At 42.6% G+C, this 10,720-nt stretch overlaps 1 protein-coding gene across 2 annotated transcripts in view; it reads right to left on the bottom strand.

Moving 5' to 3' along the window:
• frmd5a (FERM domain containing 5a) overlaps positions 1-10,720 on the bottom strand; it is a gene marked incomplete at its 5' end in the record, with an annotated part of 80,501 nt that overhangs the window by 15,232 nt on the left and 54,549 nt on the right. For both annotated transcript variants that reach the window (XM_080762519.1, XM_080762520.1), the window contains 8 exons: positions 646-737; positions 1,342-1,405; positions 1,951-2,039; positions 2,419-2,506; positions 4,339-4,462; positions 5,407-5,504; positions 10,091-10,169; positions 10,657-10,699. In XM_080762519.1, the coding sequence (XP_080618645.1) occupies positions 646-737; positions 1,342-1,405; positions 1,951-2,039; positions 2,419-2,506; positions 4,339-4,462; positions 5,407-5,504; positions 10,091-10,169; positions 10,657-10,699 (677 nt within the window). The remainder of the gene's footprint in view (positions 1-645; positions 738-1,341; positions 1,406-1,950; positions 2,040-2,418; positions 2,507-4,338; positions 4,463-5,406; positions 5,505-10,090; positions 10,170-10,656; positions 10,700-10,720) is intronic.

The following is a 10,720-nucleotide window of genomic DNA, read 5'->3' as shown; positions in this document are numbered from 1 at the left end:
TTCCCTGCTGACAAACAGCCTAGGCAGGGCCCTCGAGGTCACCTGGGTAGGTGCATTAGCTTCTGGACGGCTTTCGCAGACACGCATGACAGTTACAGTGAGTCAGGTGATAGACCGGTGGGGTGGGGAGGTGGGGGGTCAGTTGTAAGAAATACAGGTGTGTGTGTGTGTGTGTGTGTGTGTGTGTGTGTGTGTGTTACATTTAGGTGTTACTATGGCTCCTAGGCCTGCATGCTGACCCATTATAAACCCTCAATACTTGGCAAAACGGACCTGAGTTACACTCTTCTTTTCCCTCTACACTAAATGTCTTTAGTCGCAACAAGACACTCTGTGAGCTTGCCTTGTAGATTGACTCTTTTTGGCAACTATTCCCCCCAGAACAGAGATATGCTAGGTTCATGCTGGCACGTCTTATGGCTAAAACACACTGGTTGCTAACGGCACACGTAAACATCCGCCCCATTATGTGGAGTGGCTATGTACCTACCCCGCACGCCAGGGCATGTTGATGTCCTGCCCGGCGTTCCTTTACGCCACTGTTCTATTTCCTGTCACCGTAGAGACCAAGTATAAACCCCTGGGGGACCCTGGTCAAAAACTGTGTGCTGTGAAAGGAGGTGTGCAGTGACTGGGCGGACTCACTTGTAAAAGGCCTGGTTCTCCACTCCGCACTTCCACAAGTGCTTGCAGGCCTCTGGTGTGGGTGCGAAGTACGTCAGGATGATCTTTAGATCCTGCACGTTGGAAATGAGAGAGGACGTGCAGGACAATATAACAACTCGGAGAGACCGCAACCAAAAACATGATGTTTTTAACTTTTTTGCTATAGCACACCTACACGCTAACCTGACGCTGCCAGATGAGGGCGGTATTGCGGAAACATATTCCCCAACACAACACTCATCTGGGATCTCTGACGGAGTTGAGCCCTGAGTCAGATCTGCTTCGTACCGAACCAATCAGCGTGAGCTAAAGGCGGGATGCGGATGTGACGGTATATAGACACGTCGATATGATTGGTTGTGTTTGCACGCCCACACGGTGATAGACAGACGCTCCCATCCAATCATCTACCATGTATCTTGAAAAAAAGGAACAGCCCCGTCATCGAATTTGCTTCCGCGATCCCAGATCCAAATAAGCTGTGAAACAAATTTGTGTAGCAAGCTTTTTGGATCTGGCAGCGTCAGGTTACCTACACGCTGCACAGTGACAAGAACATGGAGGTGTCTCTGACGATCCCACACGGTTCCCACAACGTTCCCACAATGTTCCCACACTGGTCGTACAATATTCCCACAATGTCCACATGAACCATTCAATAATTTATAGTCTCACCTCCTTCTGATTTGCATATACGTGGAACGTCTTGGCTTCGAACTTCAGTTTGGTCACCTCATGCCTGTTCAGGAGGAGAGTGAAAACACACACACACACACACACACACACACACACACACACACACACACACACACACACACACACACACACACACACACACACACACACACACACACACACACACACACACACACACACACACACACACACACACACACACACACACACACACACACACACACACACACACACACACACACACACACACAAAGCCACAGGGTGTTTAAATATTCATGAAAACCGACAGGGAGATCACATAAACCACAATGGAGTTCAATGTTTGGCTGACAAAACACAGCTGATAATACAGCGTGGGACAAAACCGTATCATAAATACTGTAAACGTTGTCTGTGTTTACCTGGACAGAATAACTATAACATTGTATACAGTATGTTTACTGTGACAGTAGGTCCTGCTAAATGCATCGACAGAGAAAGATTTTGCCATGCATATATTATTTATATTCTCCGGCAAGGTACGTTAAATTTATATCGGTTCATATGGACCGGCTATGTTAACCCTCTGAATGCTGAAAAGCTGCTCACCATTTGAGGAAGTGAACCCTCTTGTTCCCTTGAAGCACCACAAAACCAAACGGCGTGAACGCAAGAAAAGCCGGATTTCCAGAGACATCCTGTGACAAAAGCAACACACGTCTAATGGTTACCTTCTCAAAATATGACATTTTAGGAAACATTTTCTTAATGTGGGGCCCGCCAGGGACCCCCAAGGGGTCCTTGAGGTGGATCCAGGGGATCACCAGCCAAAGATTGATAGTTAGGAACCAAATTGTCCCTAATATAAGTACCTCAGTAACTCAGAGATTCCATTTGTATCTTCTCAGAGTTATCAGGGTCCATGACCTAATGCCCACCCATCTGAGAGTCCTTGAAATCAAAATGTCTGAGAAGTAGTTTTAACTAGAAACAACCTTTCATCAAAATCTCTGAGACTGAAAAGGGCTTTAAAATATAATTCTCGCAAAGGGACCCAGTAAGACATGGCATTCCTACCTTGCATGGATGGGGATCCACACCATATGTTTCCAGCATCTGTGCTTTCTGCAGGAAATTGAGCTCTGATGCATCCGGTGTTTGTCCACTGGGAGGGAGGCAAAACAAAAACAACAACATGTGACACATCTGTCGGAAAACAAGATGGACCTACTGTACACAACATCAATATTCAGCGCCGAAGACAAAAAAGTGGAGACTGAATGGATTTGGGAGGAAAGTGACACATTAGTTTAGCAAAACCCTCGCCATTAGACAAAGAGAGTATCACCTCAGCATGTGATGCCAAAAGGAAGACTGCCTGACAGAAATAATATAAATTAAATTAAACTCAATTGGCATTTCAACCAGAAACCACATTCACTAGTCAAAGTACACATGCATTACTTTGCCATTAGTTTAATCAGAACAGTCAATGGAGATATTTAAACCTATTCTTGTGTTGTATTGACGCAGAAGTGTCAGTGCAGAAACCTTGTATCTCCATACCTGTATTTCACCCTTTTTTCGTAAATGAACGCCCTACTTCCTGTGTCACACAAACGTAAGTGAAATGTCTGTCTGGGTTTTTTTATAAATATATTACGGTATTAACGGTAATTAAGAGCTTGTGAGTAAATAATAACTACACTGGATCACTTCGTTGCTGTCAGGAGGAAACCATATTACTCAATAATTTAGGTTTTAGATTTTTGTGGCATAAATCAGTGCTATTGATTAAACACCCTTTGTGTGTTGTTTCAAAAATATTGAACCAATGGAAAGTAGTAACTAGAAAGCGCTTGGGACAAAACCTCTTAACTTCATTGGACCCTAAAACTGTCTGCTAAAGCAACTAACTCCATCACCTCTCTCCCTCTCATGAAGTAATTTACAATTATATGAGGTCACAACACAAACTTTGATGAGGCAGTATTGCTTTTTTTCTTTTCATTTCCTGAAAAATTAACATTTTGAAGTTGGGTGGTTTCTTCCCGACAGCAGAGAATTGCAACACAGGTTCCTTTTTCCATTCACTGATAAGCAGTGGACATACGGGTTCCCACCTGACAACAACGATATACATCAGATCTCTTACTTGCATTCAATCATGATTCATGACTGATTTGTATTCGGAGTGGTCTTTACGCCTACTCTGGTGTGTGTGTGTTCTGGATGTTCCACTAGGGGGCATCTGAATCTTATAGTGTTCTTCATGCTGTCTATAGGCTTCACAGTCCACACTGTGCTCTATGTGAAATTCCATTGTGTCTGCCTGCACTATATTGTACACACCAAAGCGGTATTTCATCATCTCTCTAATCCCCTCTTCATATTTTGCCCATCAACATCGACCTTTAAGCAGCCTTTCTGCTGATAAGTGACTGATCCTCATATTTAGCATCACATAAAGGCTTCCCATGAGCAATATTAGGGAAAAAACACCACCAGATCTAACAGGGGAATCGTGAAATTGGTGTACCGACACAAATGGTTAAATTGCTATTGATATTGCCAATTGGGGCTCGTTTGGCCGACCTTGAGTGGGTGAGTTAGAGGCACCAGTGTGTTGGTTTGTGTCCCAATGTATGAGTCACCAAGAGGCCAAGAGAAATGCTTCCTCAGCTAACCTACTGCCAGAGAGAGTAGGGTGCGCGTGCGTGTGTGCGTGCGTGCATGCAAGCCTGTGTGCATGCATGCAAGCCTGTGTGTACGCATGTGCATGTGTGGACTTGGACTGGACTACTACCTGCTGTCTTGATTCGTTTCATTTCACAGTTCCTGCAGATAGAGGCAGGTGATGGATCTCAGGCTAATGGCTAGATTAATCCAAATCATTATTTAATTTAATTCATTCAAACATGTGATGAGCACGAACGGCGTCACCACGTGAGAGACTGAAAGCGGGGGAGGAGCAGCACGGTGGTCCTTAGTCCTTACATCAGCTCTGTCTTGTGTATATCTGCAATCCTCCGCTCCAGCTTCTCCGAGTGTTTAGGGAAGAACTGGAATTTGGAGCTGTAGCCTTCCGGATGCTTCCCAGGGTCATAATTCCCGATCTCAGCTGGAGGACGAGAAGCAAAATGTTCTGTTCACATTTAACTCTGACAGTGTACAAATGTAACCAAATGGACCCATCAGGGTCCACAGTGACAGATTAGACTCTAAACACTCTTCAGTGTGTTCGTCCTGGAGTTGGGGGTATGTAGGTAGTGGTACAGCATGCAACGCTGCTCTCACTCAGATGACCCTGACGGTGATTTCTCCTGGGTGAGCAGGCGCTGACCAGGCAGCCATCTTTAATTCAGCAGCCCCTCCCCAATAGAAAGGGAGAGAACCTGCTTTCTCACTAACACTGCACTTTCCTAGATGCTAGCGGTGCGTGCGTGCGTGCATGTGAGAGTGAGAGTGAGAGAGAGAGAGAGAGCAGGATGGAAACAAATCAAACCATAGAGCTGATATGGCACAAGATAACACTACAAAGACTTTATAATTGAGCATGATGATGTTGTTTAGGAAAAAGGACCATGCCAGACAAGGCATTGATTGAATAACCTCACCTCCTATATTCTTTCTAGTTTTAACCTGGCACACACTGGCACAAAAACATGTCATACTTTCTTGTGTTGTTTCCATTGTGCATACAAACAAAATTCTCCATGATTATTCTGTAAGGAGCACACTACATATAGTAATATACCGATCCATTCATTTCTGTTTTGCCATTAGAAATATTTTTTCCTCAAAAGGATTTGAAAGCTGTGTTTATCAGGCCAGTGCACTTAAGCCTGATTTATACTTGGTGCAGCATAAATATCTGATCTACAAGCTCACAATGGGTCACACTGTGACCCATTGTGAGCTTGCAGATCTGCCATTTTCATGTGCAACATCATGAGCAACGGTGTGCATTAAGCCCTTCAGGCGCAGGGCAGAGCCAAGGTCATGAGCAGAGTGCAGAGAGCAGTGAGTAGTGCGAGTCATGTCAACACGTCACCTCACGTTTACCTTGAAGGATGAAGGCAGCCAGCAAGGCTGCATCCGATGTCTTGCACAGAAGTCGACCGTGGTAAAGATCTCTCTTGATTTGCAGGAAGACAAGGTATCTGTAAGAAAAGGGAAGACACAAAATGAGTCAAAAAAGGCATATTAGAATAATGACATTCATAATATTGTCTTTTAAAGGTATATTCAGTGATTTCACTCAAAAAACCTTAGGTTTCGTTTTTGGCTGTGGGACCTAAGCCTTCGTCCAATCAGGATAGAGAGTCAAAAACGAAACCTAAGGTTTTTTGACCCCCAGGGGTTAACTGGGGACAGGGATGAACTCCTTATATGGTCAGCACACTCTATAGTAGAGAGGATTATCACAACAAAACAAAAAAATAAGTGATATTTGAATTAAGTGAAATCACTGAATATACCTTTAAACATATTCTTCCCATAACTATCTATAGTGAAAATTCAAAGGAAGAAAAAAGAAAGAAAAATGCGGTTTTTAATATTTATTTTTGATTCAGCTAAAGTGAGTGTGGGGAGAAACCCTAAGGCAGTGATGCTGCCATTGTTGGTTATGTTCGCCAAGCCTCCATTCAAGAATTTCTTTTTTATGTCATTTATTCCTTGCAGTCCTGCAAGTGCTTCTGAGACTATGGCTGTAGCCTGAAACAAACATCTATTCTAGAAGAAGACAATGTATTGCTACTGTAGTTACAACTGTAGTTGCAGTATTAGTATAGAGGGTATGCGCATGACATCATCATCATACCCAGAAGTTATGCAGGAATGACTGGCAAAAAACTACTATATATCCAAACAGAAAAAGTCCTATTTGATTGCATTAAATTACTTTAAACAATATTAAATTCACTTTGTCATTGACTTTTCCATTCGATTTGCCACTCGATCTGCCATTCACTTTATTCATGCACATACCCTCTGGCCTCTATAATGTTGTCTTATTGCTTAATACTGTTGTTGTGAATTATCTGCATGCTGTCTGAATGGCAGCCTCTGGTGGACATTCCCCATTCCCTGCATCCATAATGAGACACCTGTTTGCCATCACGCCACTCAACTCACTAGCCAATCACAGTTTAGGTGTGCCATATATAACCAGCAACTCACCCCACACTCTTCACTCAGTCTCCAGCCTTCACACAGGCAACATGTTATGCAGAACCTGCAGCTCTCATTGATTACCCTAAGCCTAAAGCACCCCACTTCTCTGCAGCCGTACGTCCTTGAATAATGTAAGCCCTTGTTCTTTGTATCTGCATTGACTATGTGCTGTTTATGCTAGTACGTATATATTGTCATTGGTCATTGGTCATTGGTTCTACTGCTTGTATGATATATGTTCTGAGTTTGTTATGATGTTTGAGTTGCTAACGCATTCCACCTATTTGCTTTGTTTGTAGAAACCACGGTTTCATGGTCATAAAACTGACTTGTTAAATGTACCTTGGTGTATCACAACCCTCTCATTGACTGGAGAAACTTGGGCGAAATGACCTCCAAGATAATTTTTTGTCACTTCTAAACACCTCGTTGGTTTGTGATTTAAAATGACAGCGGTATCCTATAGTCTTGCGAGTTATGGCCAAAGCATAGCCAGAAACGTTGAGAACACCTGGCATAGACAACAGACAAAGCCATATGCAGCCAAACCCTCAACCTCTGTGGTGGAGGGCAGGGCCTTTTCCACTTTACCACCTGCCGAAAGTAATCCCAGCACACAGAGGTGAGGAGAAAGAATTAAATGGAAAGTGCATGTCTGATTAATTTGTGGTTGCGTGCCATGTTGTGCACCAGGTGATTTACCAGCTCAAGCTTACAGGTTTACAAACGCATCATGCTGCGTCACCTGCGAAGTGTTGTGAGCTTGTAAATGGGAAGCACCCTATGATCCGACGGACCATTGCTCCGAAGGAGCATTGGTCCGAGGTGCGCTGGGGGTCGGGAGAGGGTGGGTGGTTAGGTTTAGGTGTCTGCCCCGGGGGAGGGTAGGGTTATGGTGAGGGTTTGAGGTAGGTTGTCGATCGGACCAATGGACCGTCGGCATATTGACGCGGACCCCTTGTAAATCACCTATTTTCAGTGTGCAACAGTGTTCAACTAAGTATGAATCACTCTTCAATTCCCCATACAATCCTCCCAAACATATTAAAGAGGAGACATGTGTACAATGTACATTCACCCCGGTATCATTCCTTATCAGCCCAGCAGGTTTTATCGCCACTAATAAGGACACTTCCACAATAAATAATACTTCTGATAAAGAGCTTAAACTGCGTTTGGACATGTGTCACTCACTGAACAAATTACAGTTACTTTCAGCAACATCATCATACAACAAAGTCTAGATTAGTCACTACTACGCTTTTCAGTTAAAACGTGGCTATTGAAACGGTGTGATTTGTATTCCAAAGCTCTCCACATAAAGTTACCTCTATTACTATAAATAAAAGGAATCTCTGAGAGTGTGTTATGTGCTCATTTTATATATGAAAAGAATTAGGGGTGCACGATTATGAAATTATGGCCGATATATGGTCATAACTGCCGATACCGATTCTGCTGACTGATTCCGATATTATACAGAGGACCACAATGGAAACACGCCTAGGGCCTATAGGGGCTTGGCCCAAAGCCTGTTAATGTTTTTTACTTAAGATTTTACATTGTATTTCATTTGAAAAATTCCTCTGCTGCCTTCAAACATACATAAAACAAAAGCAGCAAATACACCTCTAAAATGACAAACAACTGAATTGTTACTTTCCACAGAACATAAACAGAATGTATCCAACACAGTAGGCCTACTTGATGATATATCAGTGAAAATAATCAGGATTATTTTTTAGACCAATCCGATACTTTTATGGCAGATTTCAATATGTTAGCGGTCATCAAGATTCGATGAAAGGGAAAGCACATGAAAGAAGACTTCTGTGTAACTGAATCCTGCGGTTAATTTAACCTTGAGAGTTATAAATGAATGAACAAATGAATAGAGATTTTATTGAGGATTTTATTGTATCTCCCTGTCGGTCTTTGTTCTGTGTTCACCTCTCCACTCTCATTATATCACTCTCTCCCCCTTAGCCATTCTGCTCCCCTCATTCCTGCTTTGGATCAGGCGTGCACCCTGGCTGCTACGAACGCTCTTCATTTTGTATCATGCTTGATCGACTATAGAGGCTAGCTTCTCTTTGGTCAGTTATGAATGAAAATGCTATGGAAGACTTTGTGTCAGTTTGATTTCAAAGACCCGCAGTTTGATATGCAGTGGGCCACACGGAACCGCATTTGATACATTTCTTTTTTAAATCTCTGTGACCCCAATCTATACACTGTGAAATCTATACCATGTTAATTTTACTCTCGGAGTAGGGTCCATTTTGTCCATTTCGTTCCATTTGTACACCCTCAGAGTTACAGATCTGTAAGGGTCCGTTAAGACTCCTAGTTGTCCCCGGATCCGAGAATCAGTGGCGGTTAAAATCTCTATACAGACACTGAGATGGGTTTTTCTGAGTGACCTCATTTATAGGCTATAGGAGATGAGGAAACACACAAATGTGCAAACGGCTACACAAGTCTGCACTTACTCGTTTGCCGGAGGTTAAGCATGTATCATTTAGTGCTCTGCTGTGCTTTCAGCCGCTGACCTTTCATCATGCTACCATGTAACCAGCCAGCCACAAGGTCATTATAGTTAAATAAAACTAACAAAATAATAAACTAGATGTGATAAAACAAACAAATGTCAACTAAAACAAGGCTTTATAAAAAAAGATAAATAACTGAAACTGTATTGTGTTTCAGTGGCAAAACGAAGGCAGCATCCACCAGGCTACACCAAACTTCGGTCAACTCAACTGTCATTGCGTCTCTACGTTATTTTATTTTACCAACGGCAAGGGTGGGCGGCCGTGGGCCCCAAATGACTTTGGACCCGAGCGCAACTGCGTTGTTTGCGTCACGGAATTTACGCCCCTGGTGTGTTTACAAAAAAAGTTTTTAATCTTTGTCAATTTATTTAATACATAAATAATAGTATTACACAATACGTTTTCTGTTTTTTTATATTGCCACTGACAAATACATGATTGATACATTGTATTGTATTAAAAATACAACAAACACTAAACAATAATGGACAATAATAACCTTGTATCATACAACCAACCCATCAGCACATCAGGGTGTGCTGCACAGTGCACACAAGTCTTACCGTAGTCAATTCTGTTCAGCATCATTATTGGAAAGGTTTTACTCTCATGTGAACTTCACAATTCCTCTTGTAATCTTTGCCTTGTAATATTCACTGCAGTGTTGTTGGACAAGACTTTTAAATCAAAGAAAAACAGGTTGAGTACATTTGGTACAATGTCTGACTTTGAAAAACTACAAACTGGCTCAGCGGGTTGTGTTATGTTTTGAGGAATTAAAGCATAATTTAATGTCTCCTTCAAAGTCCAGAAGGCCCAGTGGAAAAAGGGTAACATGTCACATGTTCCGACTGATTACTAACACTACCCCTAACCCTAACCTCAGTCTTAACCGGACATGTAGGCCACTAACCCTAACTTCAGTTTTGACCGGCAACGTAGGTCGGAAAAAGTAGACAACAACTGGAACTGAAGCCTTTATAAATTGGCATGAAAAGACAGCAGCAAGTGTCTACCTTGTGATTTCCTCCCTGAGAGCAGCAGGGTCGGGTGGGTAGAATTTGACTCTCAGACACATGGTGAACGGTGGCTGGGCTGGAAGAGAACAACATACAAGTCAACAGTTAAGAAAAGGACAAGAACCCTTTCGTTGTTGAGGTTCTTGCAAAGACTTGCAATAAACTGTTCGGAGTCTCGGACACAGCAGTGTATGTAAGCTTCAATTAGATTTTTTTTTAGACCCCATCTAAAAAAGTATGAAGGCACTGGGGCGCCCACTGGCCAAATGGTTCAGGCGCATGCCACATACTATAGGCTTTAAATGCGTGTTGTGTTCAAGTCCCGTTCATGATGACCTTTGCTGCATGTCTCTCCCCTTCTCTCTCTCCCTCTTTCCTGTCCATTTTCACTTGATACTATCAATAGAGGCAGAAAAGCCAAAAAAACTAATCTTAAAATCTATGAATTCACACATTACATGATACTGTACAACCATCAGTACAACGTATGGGTATGAAGGGTATGAATTGCCCAAGTTTCCAAACTTATCAGCAAGAACAAGCAAAATGTTGATGATACTTACATTTCATTTGCTTGGCAATCGATTTTGTAACCTCCAACCAATGCTGCCTCAGCACCGAAACACA

This window comes from Protomyctophum bolini, assembly GCF_963924005.1.
Source record: "Protomyctophum bolini genome assembly, chromosome: 4".
Taxonomy (NCBI): domain Eukaryota; kingdom Metazoa; phylum Chordata; class Actinopteri; order Myctophiformes; family Myctophidae; genus Protomyctophum; species Protomyctophum bolini.
Note: the sequence above shows the minus strand (reverse complement) of the source record. Positions and strands in the feature narration are given on the sequence as shown.